Genomic DNA, 17,445 nt, shown 5'->3' with positions numbered 1-17,445 from the left:
TTTTTTTTTTTAATTATGGGAAAAGTATCAGCTAGTGGCAATGATCCAAGAAAGGGGAAAAAATAATTCAGGAGAAAGAAAGGATGTTGCTGGATGATGTCTTTGAATAAGCAAGAGATGAGACTTGTTGCAGAAGCCCAGAACTAGCCAAATTGCCAATATCCATTGGATCATAGAAAAAGCAAGAGAATTCCAGAAAAACATCTGCTTCTGTTTCATTGACTACGTTAAAGCCTTTGACTGTGTAGATCACAACAAACTGTGGAAAATTCTTAAAGAAATCAGAATACCAGACCACCTTACCTGTCTCCTGAGAAACCTGTATGCAGGCCAAGAACCAACAGTTAGAACCAGACATGGAACAATGGACTGGTTCCAAATTGGGAAAGGTGTACATCAAGGCTATATATTGTCATCCTGCTTATTTAACTTACATGCAGAGTACATCATGAGAAATGCCAGGCTGGATGAAGCATAAGCTGGAATAAAGATTGCCAGGAGAAATATCAATAACCTCAGATATGCAGATGACACCACCCTTATGGCAGAAAGCAAAGAGGAATTAAAGAGCCTCTTGATAAAGGTGAAAGAAGAAAGTGAAAAAGTTGGCCTAAAACTCAACATTCAAAAATCTAAGATCATGGCATAACTGGTTCCATCACTTCATGGCAAATAGATGGGGAAACACTGGAAACAGTGACAGACTTTATTTTCTTGGGCTCCAAAATCACTGTGAACTGTGACTGCAGCCATGAAATTAAGAGATGCTGGCTCCTTGGAAGAAAAACTATGACCAACCTAGACAGCATAGTAAAAAGAAAAGACATCACTTTGCCAGCAAAGGTCCATCTAGTCAAAGCTATGGTTTTTCCAGTAGTCATGTATGGATGTGAGAGTTGGACAATAAAGAAAGATAAGCACCAAAGAATTGATGCTTTTGAGCTGTGGTGTTGGAGAAGAATCTTGAGAGGCCCTTGGACTGCAAGGAGACCAAACCAGTCAATCCTGAAGGAAATTAGTCCTGAGTCTTCATTGGAAGGACTGATGCTGAAGCTCCAATATTTTGGCCACCTGATGTGAGAAGCCAACTCCTTGGAAAAGACCCTGAGGCTGGGAAAGATTGACTGCAGGAGGAGAAGGTGATGACAGAGGATGAGATGGTTGGATGGCTCAATGGAAATGAGTTTGAGCAAACTCTGGGGGATGGTGAAGGACAGGGGAGCCTGGTCTACTGCAGCCCATGGCGTTGCAAAGTGTCAGACATGACTGAGCAACTGCACAGCAACAACAAAGAGTATAAAGAGTTCATGGTAATAGGATAGAAAGCCTGTAGATACGATGGTTGGAGCTTAGAATTTTTTTTTTTTAATATTTATTTATTTGGCTGCTCCAGGTCTTAGTTGCTGCTTGTGGGATCCAGTTCCCTGACCAGGGATCAAACCTTGGCCCCCTGCATTTCGAATGTGGAGTTTTAACCACTGGACCACTACAGAAGTCCCTAGAATGTTCTTTTTGATTCTTTTTTTTTTCAGTGAAAGAGGAAACTGACAGTATGATTAGGGGAAGAGGTGTTCAAGATTTGAGGACGGAAGTTATAAAATAGTCTAAAAAAAATACTCTACTATAAAATTAAATTAAAAAGTACACCTGAAACTAACACAGCATTGTAAATCAACTATACTTCAATACGAGGCTTCCCAGGTAGCACAACAGTAAAGAGTCTGCCTGCCAATGCAGGAGACACTGGGTCAGGAAGGTCCCCCGGAGAAGGGAATGGCAACCCACTCCAGTATTCCTGCCTGGAGAATTCCAGGGACTGAGGAGCCTGGCAGGCTACAGTCCATGGGGTCACAAGGAGTCGGACACGCCTGAGCGACTGAACAACAACAATCAAGGACTTGTTCTCTGTCAAGCATTTTCATGTGTTTTACTTTTTTTTTTTTCTTTTTTAACGTGCAGTTTGCAGGATCTCACTTCCCCAACCCGGGACTGAACCTGGGACAAGGTCGTGAAAGTGTGGAATCAAAACTTTCAGACCACCAGGGAGCTCGCTACATACACTATCTTATTTATAAGGCATTCTCATCCCATTTTACTGATGAGGAAGTTGAGCTTTAGAGAAATTAAGAAGCTTGTCCAAGAGCAGGCATTCCAATGCAGTATTCAAATTCAAGGCTCCCTACTCTTAACAACTATCCTTTTCCAAGACATCCCTTCTGTTAATTTTACTAGTGTACTAATTTATTGCTCTCTTTCAGGGTTTCTTGGAGCAGATTATAAGGGTCTTCTTGATACTTTTTAGGTCATAAGAAACAAGATAAGTGCTATTGCCAGTTCTAAGAGAAAAGTCTTTAAAAAATATATTTTTAAATGTATGCATTTAAAATATCCCTCAATATCCATGGGTTCTCTATCCCCGGATTCAACGTCTATGGAACATGTTCAGAAAAAAAATTTTCATGAGGTTTCAAAAAGCAAAATCTGAATTTGTTAGTACCAGCATATTATATGTAAATATACAGAATTTACATTGTATTAGTTATACTAGTATGAGCAAGCTACAAGTCATTTAAAGTATAGAGGAGGAAATATTTAAGTTATACCCAAATACTACTCTTTTTTATAAGGTACTTCAGTTTCACGGGATTTGGGTATGGTGGACCCTGAAATCAATGTCCCTGGGGACACAGAGGGACCATCATATTCTGTTTCCCAACTCCACAGAGCTGGTCCGTGGGCGTGCCTTTGACGGGCAAAGGGAACATGGTATTGAACCCTATGGCGTAGGTTTTGTGGGAGACTTGGGCATAGACGTGTGGGTAGGAGTTGACTGAGTGGTTGGTCTATACGGCGTGAATGAGGTGGAAGGAGAACGGCTGGGTCCTCACCGGATGGAGTGGTGGGTGGCCCGGGTGGGGGTGGTGAGGCCCGTCCTGGGGGCGGGGTCTACGGTGGGCGAGTGCGCGTCGCCGCGCCCGGCATTTCAAACCTCGCGGGTCGAACGCTGAGAGTCAGCTCGCCGAGCGGGTGTTGCTCAGCTGCTTCCTGGCGCGGGTCGAACTCTCGCGGGATCCAGGCCCACTTCGACGGCAACTCTCTCCTCGACGCCTCACCGTCGCCATGGTTTACTTCTTGCACCCAGGCCTTTCGCCCCGGAACATCGTCCCTCCGGACGCTCGGAAGGATATACTAGGCTTCCTCGTGGTGCAGGTGAGCTCCGAGGAGGGCAAGAATCGGGGGTAGGAAATGGAACGCGAACCTCGGCTGGACGTCAGCCCTGGGCGAGCACGGCAAGTCGTCGGGGACCGTGCGGAGACATTTTTGGCTCGTTTGACCTACGCGGGGGGTAACGTCTGAAGAGGCTGAGCCCCTGTTAGGCTTCTGTGTTCAGATGCTGGGAAGTGCTTGTCGGAGAGGAGTTTACCGCCCGGGGCGTCCCAGCCTCCGAGCGCGCCGACCCTGCGCAGCGGAGGAATGGCGGGGTGTGTCCCGCCTCCCTCTTGACCTTGGGCGGGTCTTCTCCTCTGGTCCCCTTGGTTCTCCTGTGCAAGTGAGTGCGTGCGTGCTAAGTCGCTTCAGTCGTTTCCAACTCTTTGCGACCCTATGGACTGTAGTCCACCATGCTTCTCTGTCCATGGGATTCTCCAGTAAGAATACTGGAGTGGATTGCCATGCTCTCCTCCAGGGGTATCTTCCCTACCCAGGGATCGAACGCGTCTCTCCTGTCTCCTGCATTGGCAGGCGTATTGACTAGCGCCTCCTGGGAAGACTACGTGCAAGCGCGGGCGACAGCTATTTTGCAAGGTGGTGTTAAGTTTAGACGTAAGCACTGGGCGTGGCTTTATGCTTGGCCCGTGGCATTTATTGTCATCCTGCGCCCAAATGCCTTAAACTTCAACTGTTCCCTAACGTATGTTGGGGACTTGTTGCTCCCCAGAGTATGCGACCTGTCGGTCCTGGGATTGTTAACAGAAAGAGCCCGCCTGGAAGAACTGGAACCCTAAAGAGTGAAATTCCTAAAATTCCATGTGTTCTTTTCGGCCCCGCGCACCGTTTCCCTCGGAATCCCTTTCAAACGAAATTGAGCAACACGCAAACCAAAAGAGTGTGTATTTGGAGCCTACTGTGTATCAGTTGTCGCATTTCTAAAATGTCCCGGATTTTTTGGTAGGCATTGATGGTCTCCATTTTACTAGTGTGTAGGAAAATTGAGAACCCTTGACTTGCTCAGGATCTTGAACCTGACATCATTTCTGATGTGACTCCATATTCTACAAAACCCCAAGGGCCTCCCTTCTTAGAACTCAAAATCTAGTGAACGCTCAACCCATAGTATGGAGGAAAGGAAATATTCTGATTGAGGTTGCACTTTACACACTAACGCCTTGTTGGCCTTTGTGTCCTGCAGAGATCTAACCTGTAATCCTGTAGACCCTTTTGGACTCACTTTTAAAAGCTTCTTAAATAATGCATACATTTATTTGTTATTGTTCAGTTGTTAAGTCCTATCTGGCTCTTTAGCGATCCGATGGACAGCAACACTGCTCCACTCCCCTGTCCTTCACTCTCTCCTGGAGTTTGTGCAAATTCACATCTTGTCTTTTGGGTTGGTGATGTTCTATCGATCATCATCTCATCCTCTGCCTCTCCCTTCTCCTTTTGCCTTCAGTCTTTCCCGGCATTGGGCTTCCCTGATAGCTCAGTTGGTCAAGAGTCTGCCTGCAATGCAGGAGATTCCTCAGTAGGGAAGATCCGCTGGAGAAGGGATAGGCTACCCGCTTCAGTATTCTTGGGCTTCCCTTTTGTCTCAAGAATCTGCCTGCAATGCCGGAGACCTGGGTTCTGTCCCTGGGTTGAGATCCCCTGGAGAAGGGCGAGGCTGCCCTCTCCAGTATTCTGGCCTGGAGAATTCCATGGACTGTATGGTCCATGAGGTCAAAAAGAGTCAGACAGGACTGAATGACTTTCACTTTCCCAGCATAAGGGTCTTTTCCAGTGAGTCAGCTTTTTGCCTTAGGTGGCCAAAATATTGGAGTTTCAGCTTCATCATCAGACCTTCCAATGAATATTTAGGGTTGATTTCCTTTAGGATTGACTGGTTTGATCTTGCTGTCCAAGCAACTCTGAAGAGTCTTCTCTAGCACCGCAATTTGAAAGCATCAGTTCTTTGGCACTCAGCCTTCTTTATCGTCCAACTCTCACATCCGTATATGACTACTGGAAAAACCATGGCTTTGACTGTTTGGACCTTTGTCGGCAAAGTGATGGCTCTGCTTTTTGATACCGGGTTTGTCACAGCTTTCCTTCCATGGCACAAGCGTCTTTTAATTTCATGACTATAGTCACAGTCTGCAGTGATTTTGGAGCCCAAGAAAATAAAGTTTGCCACTGCTTCCACTTTTCTCTTTCTCTTTGTCATGAAGTGATGGGACCAGATGCCATCATCTTAGTTTTTTGAATGTATACTGTTGGGGGTATGAGGTTGAAAGAGGAGAGTGAAACAGCTGGCTTAAAATTCACCACTTTAAAAACTAAGATCATGGCATCTGGTCCCATCACTTCATGGCAAACAGGAGGAGAAAAAGTGGAAGCAGTGACAAAACCAGACTGGAGGAAGCACAACCTGGAATCAGGATTGCCAGGAGAAATATCAGTAACCTCAGATACACAGATGATACCACCCTTATGGCCAAAGTGAAGAGGAAGTAAAGAGCTTTTTTTTTTTTTTTTTTAAAGAGCCTCTTGATGAAAGTGAAAGAGGAGAGTGAAAAAGCTGGCTTAAAACTCAACATTCAAAAAATGATGATCATGGCCTCTGGTCCCATCACTTCAAGGCAAATAGATGGGGAAAAAATGGAAACAGTGACAGACTTTATATTCTTGGGCTCCAAAATCACTATAGATGGTGACTGCAGCCATGAGATTAAAAGATGCTTGCTCCTTGGAAGAAAAGCTATGACAAACCTAGACAGTATATTAAAAAGCATAGACTACTTTTCCAGCAAAGGTCAGTCTAGTCAAAGCTATCGTTTTTCCAGTAGTCATGTATGGATATGAGAGTTGGATGATAAAGAAAGTTCAGCACCAAAGAATTGATGCTTTTGAACTGTGGTGTTGGAGAAGACTCTAGAGAGGCCCTTGGACTGCAAGATCCAACCAGTCAATCCTAAAGGAAATCAGTCCTGAATATTCATTGGAAGGACTGATGCTGAAGCAGAAGCTCCAATACTTTGGCCACCTGATGGGAAGAACTGACTCATTTGAAAAGACCCTGATGCTCGGAAAGACTGAAGGCAGGAGGAGAAGGAGACGACAGAGAATGAGATGGTTGGATAGCATCACCTACTCGATGAATATGAGTTTGAGCAAGCTCCGGGAGTTGGTGATGGATAGGGAAGCCTGGTGTGCTGCAGTGCATGGGGTCCCAAAGAGGCTGAGCGACTGAACGGAACTGAACTTTCACCCTTATCAAGAAGCTCTTTAGTTCCTCTTCACTTTCTGCCATTAGAGTGGTATCGTCTGCATATCTGAGGTGGTTGCTATTAGTCCAGCAGTCTTGATTCCATCTTGTGATTCATCCAGCCTGACATTTGTTTGTAGCTAATGGAAAAGCTGAGTAGTTAATGTATGTCCTAGCACAGCATGTCAGGTACATTTTTTGCTGCCACTGACGTAATTGAAATGCAAGGTTTTCTTTAGAAAAGTGATCAGACTAATTCATTTCTGTGTGGGTCATTTGGTTAAGATTTTATTTTTAATTAATTTAAAAAATTGTACAATTCATGAATACTTTTCCTTTAGATTTCTCTGTTGTTTTAAATTTTATTTAGCAATGTTTTGTAGTTTTTAATGTAAATATCTGTTACATATTTTGTTAAATTTATCCCTGTTTTTGTTAGTACTGTGAATATTTTTTAAAAGTTTGTAGTTTGGGGGGTGTATTGATCTTGTATCTTATGACTTTGCTCAAGCTACTTTAAAAAAAATAGAAAAAAATTTAATCAAAAGTTGGTTCTTTGTAAAGATCAATAAAATTGATAGGTCTTTAGCCAGGATAACCAAAGGAAGACTGAAATAACCAATATCAGAATGAAGGAGCTACTGTCACTACTGATGTAAAGCCACATATATTCTGTTTTTTTTTTTTATGTTTTCTTAAGATTTTCTTTATAATCTGTTACCTGCAAATAAAGACAGCTTTACTTATTCCCTTCCAATCTGTGCTTTATATTTTCTTTTCTAAAAAATGCAATATCTAGGACTTTTTGTAGAATGTAAGAGAGAAGTGGTGAGAAGAGACATCTTTATATCATTCTAGCTCTTGGTGTTCCCATAGATGTCTTTTATCAAATTAAGGAAGTTTTCTTCTATTCTTAGTTTGCTGATTTTTTTTTGTTTTTGCTTTTTTCAATCATGGAAATCATGAATGTGTTTTGAAATGTGTTGAAAAACTTTCTCAGCATATATTAAGGACATATGTTTTTGTTCTTTATTGTGTTGATGTGGTAGGTTTTATTGATTGTGAATTTAACTTTACATTGTTGGACCTTAGTTCCTGGACCAGGAATTGAACTCTCACCTTTGACAGTGAAAACTCAGAGTCCTAACCACTGGACTGCCAAGGAATTCCCTCCATTGAGTTTTTTTTTTTTTTCCAATTGATTATTTTAAAAGTTTCATTCTATCTTTTCTGTTGATTTACTAGTTCTATTCCTCTTCTCTGAATGGTCACACAAAGATAACAGTTTTTAAAATGTGGACTCAAGACCTCTGGGGTCTCTAAGACCCCATTCTGTTTTGTTAAGCCTCACATTAATGAAACTTGCAAAGATGTAAAAAACAGTGCTGCCATTGTCACTAAACTTTTAAAAATTCTTTTTGAAAATATAGCTCTTTAAAAAAAATGTTCTTTATTGGGAACTTCCTGGTAATCCAGTGGTTAGGACTTGGTGCTTTCACTGCTGCGGGTGCAGGTTCAGTCCTTGGTCTGGGAACTAAGATCCCACAAGCCATGTGGTGTGACTGGGAAAAGAAAATGTTCTTTGTGTGAACATGTGATTGGTTTAATTTTTATTATTTCTGAATGAAATATTTTCAAGATTTCTTAGTTTTAACTTATAATACAGTAAATGTTGATATATGTAATCCAGTTTTTTAAGAGTACTGTTGGTGCTAAGACTAAAAAGTTTGAGAGTCACAGCTCTAGGTTTTAAAATGTACACGTTTGACTTACTGCACTACTTCTAAATATATCACTTCAGCTTACAACAGTGTTCTTTGATTTTCTCCCCTCTTTCCTCTCCTTTGTACTGTTGAAATAATACATTTTACTTTTCTAAGTTGCACAGTATATTGTTTTTACTTTTTCTTTGATCAGTTATTAAAGAAATTAGGAAATAAGAAAAATAGTTTTATATTTATCCACATGCTCCTGTTTCCAGTACTCTTCCCTTTTCTCTAGATCCCAAATATCCATCCTGTATAATGTTTCTTTACTTAAAGAACATTTTACCTTTCGTATAGTGTAGATCTGCTGATGATAGGTTCTTTCTACTTTGTCTGAAAATATCTTTATTTTACCTTTATTTTTGAAAGATATTTCAATGCACTTAGCTTTTCTTCCTACTGCACTTAAATTTTTTAAAAAATTTTATTTATTTAGTTGAATCTTTGTTGCTGCATGGGCTTTTCTTTAGTTGTGGTGAGCAGGGGTGTTCTCTGGTTGCAGTGCAGGGCTTTCTCTTGCTGCTGAGCACAGGCTCTAGGATGTGCGGGCTGCAGAAGCTTGGCGTGTAGGCTCACTTGTGGCTCTGGGGCTCTAGAGCACAGGCTCAGTAGTTGCGGCACGTAGGCTTAGTTGCTCTGAGGCATGTGGGATCTTCACGAATCAGGGATAGAATCCATGTCTCTTGCTCTGGCAGGTGGATTCTTTACCACTCAGTCACCAGGAGAGCCCTCTACAGCACTTTAAAAGTGTTACTTCATTGTCTTTTGGCTAGCATTGCTTCTGATGAAAATTCAGTGGTCATATTTTTTCGTTTTAAACTGTCCACAGTACCTCTAGCTCCCCCTGCCCCACCCCTAGCTTAGATTTTTCTTTTTATCATAGGTTTTTAGCTATTTGTCATATTGTAGTGTCTTTTGTTTATTTCACTTTGGGTCCATTCTTGCTTCGGGGATCAGTTGGTTGATATTTTGTATCTAATTTCAGTATTTTTTGACTTTTTAAAAAAGAAAGTTATTAACTTTATTGTTTTTTGTACCTGGTGAATTAGCTATGTAATTCAATAAATATTAAGCTATAAAACAATTTCATAGATTCCAAGTGTAGGCCATTGTCCTTGTTGACCTTTTTTATGTTTAAGTGTATTTATTTATTTTCTTGCTGCATGTGGGCTTTCTCTAGTCTCTGTTGAGATTCCATATTTATTCCCTTGTTATATTCATATTCTCCTGTATATCCATGAATTATAATACCTATTTTAAAGTTCTTGTTTGCTAATTATGTTATTTCCGGATCTGTTTCTTGTTCTCTTTTTTTGGCTGCATCATGCAGCTTGTAGGATCTTAGTTCCCCATCCAGGGATTAAACCCAAACCCTTTGTAGTGAAATTGTGGGGCCCTAACCACCAGACCTCCAGGAAGTTCCCTGGATCTATTTCTTGTGACTGATTTTATTTTCTTTCCTGCTTCTTACCATTTCTTATATTTTATTGTAAGCTAAACATCATGGGTCCTAGTGTGTTTAGATTTTTGTTGTCTTTTTGAGTCAGGCCTATATTTGAGGTTTTTAAAACAGATTTTTTTTTTTTTTTTGGTCTGTGTTCTGCCCTTCATGAGATCTTAGTTTCTGACCAGGGATGGAACTGAGGCCCTCGGCAGTGAAAGCGCAGTGTCCTTACCACTGACCACCAGGGATTTCCGTGAGGTTTTTTTGGCTGAGCTGGGTGAAGATCTTTAGTTGCAGCATTGTAACTCTTGGTTGCAGCATGTGGGATCTAGTGCCCTGCCGAGGGTTCAGACCTCGGCTCCCTGCATTGGACTCCCAGTTTGAAGTCTGTCACTGGACTACCAAGAAAGTCTCTCTGAGGTTTTTAAAGTGCTATTGAAGGGACTTCTCTGGAGGTCCAGTGGTTAAAGAATGCAGGAGCACAGGTTTGATCCCTGGTCTGGGAATTAAGATACTGCATGCACAAGCCACATGGTGTGGCCAAAAATAATAACAAAACAAAACCAAAAAATGCCGTTGTAAACTTTTAAAGTTTAATTTTCTAATTGTTGGTCATATATAAAATACAGCTTTTTGTTTGTTTTGATTTTTTACCTTATACCCATTAAAACATGTTAATTAGGAGAGTTATGTAGTAGTGTTTTGTATTTTAGAAATGATGAATCTAAACCCTCGGTTGAGATGGATTGGAAAAGGATTAAGAGTGGAAGCAGGATAATTTGGAGTTTTTTAGTATTCTTGGCAAGATATGGTAGTGACTTGAGTTAGGAACTGGTAGTGGAGTTAAAAAGAAGGGGATGAACTAGAAATTTATTTGGGAGGTTTGATAGGCATACAGAAGGAAATAGATGACACAGTCAGAATAGGGCTAATTTAATGAGAGTTTTGGAGAAGGAAATGGCAACCCACTCCAGTGTTCTTGCCTGGAGAATCCCAGGGACGGCGGAGCCTGGTGGGCTGCCATCTATGGGGTCGCACAGAGTCGGACTGAAGCAACTTATCAGCAGCAGTGAGAGTTTAATTAAGGGATTACTTCCAAAGATAAGGGAGAGGTATGGAAAAACCACAATAATATACTATTTCATGTCTAGTGACAGTAGCTCTTGCCACCCCTAGGCGCAGAGGACCTCTCAGAAGGAATGTCTTAGTTCATTTAGGCTGGTGTGACTAAAATTCTGTAGACTGGGTGACTCATAAAAAATATAAATTTATTTCTCACAGTTCTGGAAACTAGGAAGTTCAAGATCAAGGTGCTGGAAGATTTGGTGTCTGGTGAGAGCCCGCTTCCTGGTTCATATACATCTTTTTGCTGTGTTCTCACATGGCAGAAGGGACAAGGGAACTCTCTGAGGTCACTCTTGTATGGGCATTAATTCCATTCAGTGAAGGCTTTACCCTCATGACCTAATGACTTCCCAAGGTTCCTCCCTCCAAACATCAAATTAGAGGTTAGATTGCAGCATAAGAATTTTGGAAGAATGCAGACATTTAGTCAATAGCAAGAACAGAGGACTAATCTTAGAGGAGTGATTAGTATGCCATAGCCAGCCCAAGATACTTTAAATGAGAAAGAACAGGGGAAATTATCTGTGTGGAGTTTAACCCCCAAAACATATATCCAAGTCTTAACCCTTAGAACCTGTGAATTTGACCTTTGGAGTCAGGATGTTTACAAATGTAATTAAGTTGAGGATCTTCCCCTCTTGCTTCTCTGCACCCCCGCCAGGTGGCTTGTGGGACTGGGGATTGAATTTGGGCCCTTGGCAGGAAAGCACAGAGTCCTAACTACTGGACCACCAGGGAATTCCCAGGTTGAGTATCTTGGTGAGAACATCTGATCCATCCTAAAGTTTTAGGCCAGACCTTAAATCTGATGTCTGGATTTATAGTGTTTATAAGATAAAGGGATAGAGATTTGAGACCTAGAGATACAGGGAAGAAGGCCATGTGAAGATTAGAGTTGTGCTGCCACAAGCTAAGGGAAACCACAGCCCCCAGAAGCTGATAACGTAAGAATTCTTCCCTAGAGCCTTCAGAGGAACAGCGGTCCTGCTCATACCTTGATTTCTGGACTTCTGTCTTCCAGAACTATGAGAGAGTAGATACCTGTTGTTTTTAGCCGCCAGTTTTGTGGTAATTTCTTATAGGAAATTACCTAGGAAACTAATACGTGTTCCAGTTTTTTGAGAGTTTCATGTCCAAACCAAACTGACAGCCAGAGGGTAAGGGAACCTATTCATGAAAACCTATTCATAGGATCTACACAGGTCACCTCAGCAGTAGAGGTGGAGAAGATTGAGTGGGTCTGGGTGGGAGGTAGTTAGCAAATAGAAGATGTCTGGCACAGGTAGAACCAGTAGGATTTGCTAATGTATTGGATCTGTGTGTTTTGTGGGATGTTGACTAAAGAGAAGGAAATGTCAGTAAAGATTAAGCAGCTGAATAGATGTTACGCCATTTACTGAGTAGGGAAAGACTGGATAAATGTAGTTTCCTACATGTTAAGTTTGAAGTGTTTGTCTGACATGGTTAAGTAGATATGTCAGGGAGGCAAATGGTTATCTAACACTGGCTTAACGAGAGATCTGGCCTGAAGATAATAATGTAGAATTCGTTGGATTTATAGATAACATTTAGAATCATGTTATCGGTAATCAGACATTATAGAGGCAGAGTTATTAGTCATTAGTGGTCTTGATGGGAAGTCAGTCTCTAAAACATACTACTAATTTATAAAACAAAGACAAGTAACAAAATACTGTGGTATAATTCTATGTATATAAAGTTCAAAAACATGTAGAACTAAATAATATTCAGGATAATGGTTACTTCTGGGTGAAGGGATAAGTAGCATCAGGAAAGGGTATATAGGGACTTCAGAAATTTGATACATTCTATTTAAGCTGTGTCATAAATACAAAAATATTTTTAAAATATATTGTTGTATATTTAAATATTTTACATATGTTCTAAACTTCATTTATATGGATTTAATCTTTACTGTATTTTAAATATGAGATTGCCATGTCCAATAATTTGACAGATAATGTCATAAAGCCTTAAAAGGAAATATTCTGGATAAAATGCAGCAAATTCAATTACAGAGTAAAGGAAATCCCCAGCATTCCCACCCAATTCATAGAAGCTGGAAATCACCACTGTAAGCAGGCCCTGAAATAACCAAAGATTAGAGACTAGACCTTTGCCAAAGCCAGGTGGGAAGTTTGAATGGAGACTGTGAATTGTAATATATATATATAAATGTGAACTAACAAAAGCTGATTATACTTCAGGGAAATGGTAGATCTAAAAGTCTGCTTATAGAAAAGAGAAATAGGGGACCTTGTCAGTTTTGGCTTGGAGTTTTGAATGAGAAAAATATCTCCTAAAAATGTGCAATCACAGGTCTGTCCTCAGACTCAGGGTTTTAATTGACATTTCTTGCTTGGTTCAGGAAATGTGTAGCTGAGAAATTATCAAAATGGTCACTGATGATGCCCCTGGGTAAGTAGCATTTAGCATAACCACCTGATGTGGCCTATCTTCTACCCAGGTTTCACAGGAGTCTAGTAAAATCTCACTAAAGATTAACTCAGAGACTTAAAAGATTAGCTCATGGACTTCCCTGTGGCTCAGTGGTTAAGACTCTGTATTCCCAGTCCTAGGGGTATGGATTTGATCCCTGGTTGGGGAACTAATATTCTGCGTACTGTGCCATGAGGCCTTCAAAAAAAAGAAAAGATTAGCTCACATCTTAAATTATGAAACATGAACCTCTCTGATTAAGAACCAAGAGAATCAGGGGCTGTCCTGCTGGTGTAGTGGTTGGCAGTCTGCCTGCCAGTGCAGGAGATAACAGGTTTGATCTCTGGTTTGGGAAGATCCCACATGCCATGGAGCATCTAAGACTATGTGCCACAATGCTGAGCCCTGTGCTCCAGAGCCCAGGAACCACGACTACTGAAGCCTGTCTTCTAGAGCCTGTGCTCCACACCAAGAGAAGCCATTACAATGAGAAGCCCATACAGTACAAGGAAGACCCAGCAGAGTAAAAAACAAATAAGTAAATCTTTAAAAAAAAGAATCAACAGAATTAGATTCCCAGAGACTTCAGAAAATGGTATTAATGAAACACTATAAAGCAAGTGTGTTTAAAATTTATTAAATAAATATTGCATAGGAACCTGGAATGTTAGGTCCATGAATCAAGGCAAATTGGAAGTGGTCAAGCAGGAGATGACAAGAGTGAATGTCGACATTCTAGGAATCAGTGAACTAGATGGACTGGAATGGGTGAACTTACTCAGATGACCATTATATCTATTACTGTAGGCAGGAATCCCTCAGAAGAAATGGAGTAGCCATCATAATCAACAAAAGAGTCCAAAATGCAGTACTAGGATGCAATCTCAAAAACGACAGAATGATCTCTGTTCATTTCCAAGGCAAACCGTTCAATATCACAGTAATCCAAGTCTATGCCCCAACCAGTAATGCTGAAGAAGCTGAAGTTGAACAGTTCTATGAAGGCCTGCAAGACCTTCTAGAACTAACACCCCCAAAAAATGTCCTTTTCATTATAGGGGACTGGAATGCAAAAGGAGGAATTCAGGAAACACCTGGAGTAACAGGCAAATTTGGCCTTGGAGTACAGAATGAAGCAGGGCAAAGGCTAATAGAGTTCTGCCAAGAGAATGCACTGGTCATAGCAAACACCCTCTTCCAACAACACAAGAGAAGACTCTACACATGGACATCACCAGATGGTCAACACCGAAATCAGATTGATTATATGCTTTGCAGCCAAAGATGGAGAAGCGCTATATAGCAGCAAAAACAAGACTGGGAGCTGATTGTGGCTCAGATCATGAACTCCTTATTGCCAAATTCAGACTGAAATTGAAGAAAGTAGGGAAAACCACTACACCATTCAGGTATGACCTAAATCAAATCCCTTATGATTATACAGTGGAAGTGAGAAATAGATTTAAGGGACTAGATCTGATAGACAGAGTGCCTGATGAACTATGGATGGAGGTTCGTGACATTGTATAGAAGACAGGAATCAAGACCATCCCCAAGAAAAAGAAGTCCAAAAAAGCAAAATGGCTGTCTGAGGAGGCCTTACAAATAGCTATGAAAAGAAGAGAAGCGAAAAGCAAAGGAGAAAAGGAAAGATATAAGCATCTGAATGCAGAGTTCCAAAGAATAGCAAGGAGAGATAAGAAAGCCTTCCTCAGTGATCAATGCAAAGAAATAGAGGAAAACAACAGAATGGGAAACACTAGAGATCTCTTCAAGAAACTTAGAGATACCAAGGGAACATTTCATGCATAGTTGGCCTCGATAAAGGACAGAAATGGTATGGACCTAACAGAGGCAGAAGATATTAAGAAGAGGTGGCAAGAATACACAGAACTGTACAAAAAAATTCTTCATGACCCAGATAATCACGATGGTGTGATCACTGACCTAGAGCCAGACATCCTGGAATGTGAAGTCAAGTGGGCCTTAGAAAGCATCACTACGAACAAAGCTAGTGGAGGTGATGGAATTCCAGTTGAGCTATTTCAAATCCTGAAAGACGATGCTGTGAAAGTGCTGCACTCAATATGCCAGCAAATTTGGAAAACTCATAGTGGCCACAGGACTGGAAAAGGTCAGTTTTCATTCCAATCCCAAAGAAAGGCAATGCCAAAGAATGCTCAAACTACCGCACAATTGCACTCATCTCACATGCTAGTAAAGTATTGCTCAAAATTCTCCAAGCCAGGCTTTAGCAATACATGAACCGTGAACTTCCAGATGTTCAAGGTGATTTTAGAAAAGTCAGAGGAACCAGAGATCAAATTGCCAACATCTGCTGGATCATGGAAAAAGCAAGAGAGTTCCAGAAAAGCATCTATTTCTGCTTTATTGACTATGCTAGAGTCTTTGACTGTGTGGATTACATAAACTGTGGAAAGTTTTGAAAGAGATGGGCATACCAGACCATCGGACCTGCCTCTTGAGAAACTTGTATGCAGGTCAGGAAGCAACAGTTAGAACTAGACATAGAACAACAGACTGGTTCCAAATAGGAAAAGGAGTACGTCAAGGCTGTATATTGTCACCCTGCATAATTAAGTTATATGCAGAGTACATCATGAGAAATGCTGGGCTGGAAGAAGCACAAGCTGGAATCAAGATTGCTGGGAGAAATATCAATAACCTCAGATATGCAGATGACACCACCCTTATGGCAGAAAGTGAGGAAGAACTAAAGAGCCTCTTGATGAAAGTGAAAGTGGAGAGTGAAAAAGTTGGCTTAAAGCTCAACATTCAAAAAAATAATATCATGGCATCCGGTCCCATCACTTCATGGGAAATAGATGGGGAAACAGTGGAAACAGTGGCTGACTTTATTTTTCTGGGTTCCAAAATCAGTGCAGATGGTGACTGCAGCCATGAAATGAAAAGACGCTTACTCCTTGGAAGGAAAGTTATGATCAACCTAGACAGCATATTCAAAAGCAGAGGCATTAGTTTGTCAACAAAGGTCTGTCTAGTCAAGGCTGTGGTTTTTCCAGTGATCATGTATGGATGTGAGAGTTGGACTATAAAGAAAGCTGAGCGCCGAAGAATTGATGCTTTTGAACTGTGGTGTTGGAGAAGAGTCTTGAGAGTCCCTTGGACTGCAAGGAGATCCAACCAGTCCATCCTGAGGGAGATCAGTCCTGGGTGTTCATCGGAAGAACTGATGTTGAAGCTGAAACTCCAATACTTTGGCCACCTGATGCAGAGAGCTGACTCATTTGAAAAGACCCTGATGCTGGGAAAGATTGAGGGCAGGAGAAGGGGACGAGAGAGGATGGGATAGTTGGATGGCATCACCGACTCAATGGACATGGGTTTGGGTGGATTCCGGGAGTTGGTAGGACAGGGTGGCCTGGCATGCTGCAGTTCATGGGGTTGCAAAGAGTCGGACACGACTGAGCAACTGAACTGAACTGAAACACATGATGAAATAAAAAAATGAAAAAAGAGCAATATACAATCAGACTATGAAGAACTAAATGTGACAGAGTAAAGAAATAGTGACCTGGAAGGTAGATCTGTAGAAATTACCCATGGGAAGCATAATTTCCATTTTCACATGGGAATGTGAACCAATTCTGGGTTTTGAGACCCAAGTAAAAGTCTGCTAAGACTGTTTCAGGGAATTTTTTTGCTTCCCTGAAATTGATGCTTCTTTCTGCATGAATTCTGACATGGCCAGGGTTTGAAGCAGTTAACTCTCATATGTTCTTTTGGGAATGCAAAATAATAGAGCCACATTACAAGAACAGGTGAGTACTGTCTTATGTAAAGTTAAATTCACACTTAACTTGTAGCAAGTGTGGAATTCCAGGGACACAGAAATCCCATTTTTAGGTGGCTACCCATGAAAAATGAAAACTGTGTTCCCACAAAAGTTTATGTGGGAAGCCCCACCAGGGACTTCCCTGGTGGCCTACTGGTTGGGATTTCAGCAGCCAGTGCAAGGGACACAGGTTCGATTCCTGGAATCATCTGGAAAGACTGTACATGCCACAGAACAACTAAGCTCAGCTAAGCTCTAGAGCCTGCAAGCCACAACTACTGAGCCCATATGCTGCAACTGGAGAAAGCCTGAGCACAACAAAGAACCAGCCCAACCAAAAATAAATAAAAAAAAATTTTATGTGAGTTGTTAT

The 17,445-nt window shown here is 41.2% G+C and overlaps 1 protein-coding gene across 6 annotated transcripts in view; it reads left to right on the top strand.

The window, feature by feature from the left end:
* The first annotated feature begins 2,080 nt into the window (after nucleotides 1-2,080).
* Nucleotides 2,081-17,445, top strand: part of ZYG11A (zyg-11 family member A, cell cycle regulator) — a 64,594-nt gene continuing 49,229 nt past the window's right edge. For 2 of the 6 annotated variants that reach the window (XM_055585855.1, XM_055585857.1), the window contains exon 1: nucleotides 2,378-3,210. In XM_055585855.1, the coding sequence (XP_055441830.1) occupies nucleotides 3,121-3,210 (90 nt within the window). In that variant the 5' untranslated portion in view covers nucleotides 2,378-3,120. Of the gene's footprint in view, nucleotides 3,211-17,445 lie in introns of all 6 variants that reach the window. The other 4 variants (XM_055585860.1, XM_055585858.1, XM_055585856.1 and 1 more) reach the window with 4 other exon arrangements.

This window comes from Bubalus kerabau, chromosome 6 (genome assembly GCF_029407905.1).
Source record: "Bubalus kerabau isolate K-KA32 ecotype Philippines breed swamp buffalo chromosome 6, PCC_UOA_SB_1v2, whole genome shotgun sequence".
Lineage (NCBI taxonomy): Eukaryota > Metazoa > Chordata > Mammalia > Artiodactyla > Bovidae > Bubalus > Bubalus kerabau.
The sequence above is the reverse complement of the archived record's forward strand: the minus strand, read 5'-3'. Positions and strand labels throughout refer to the sequence as shown.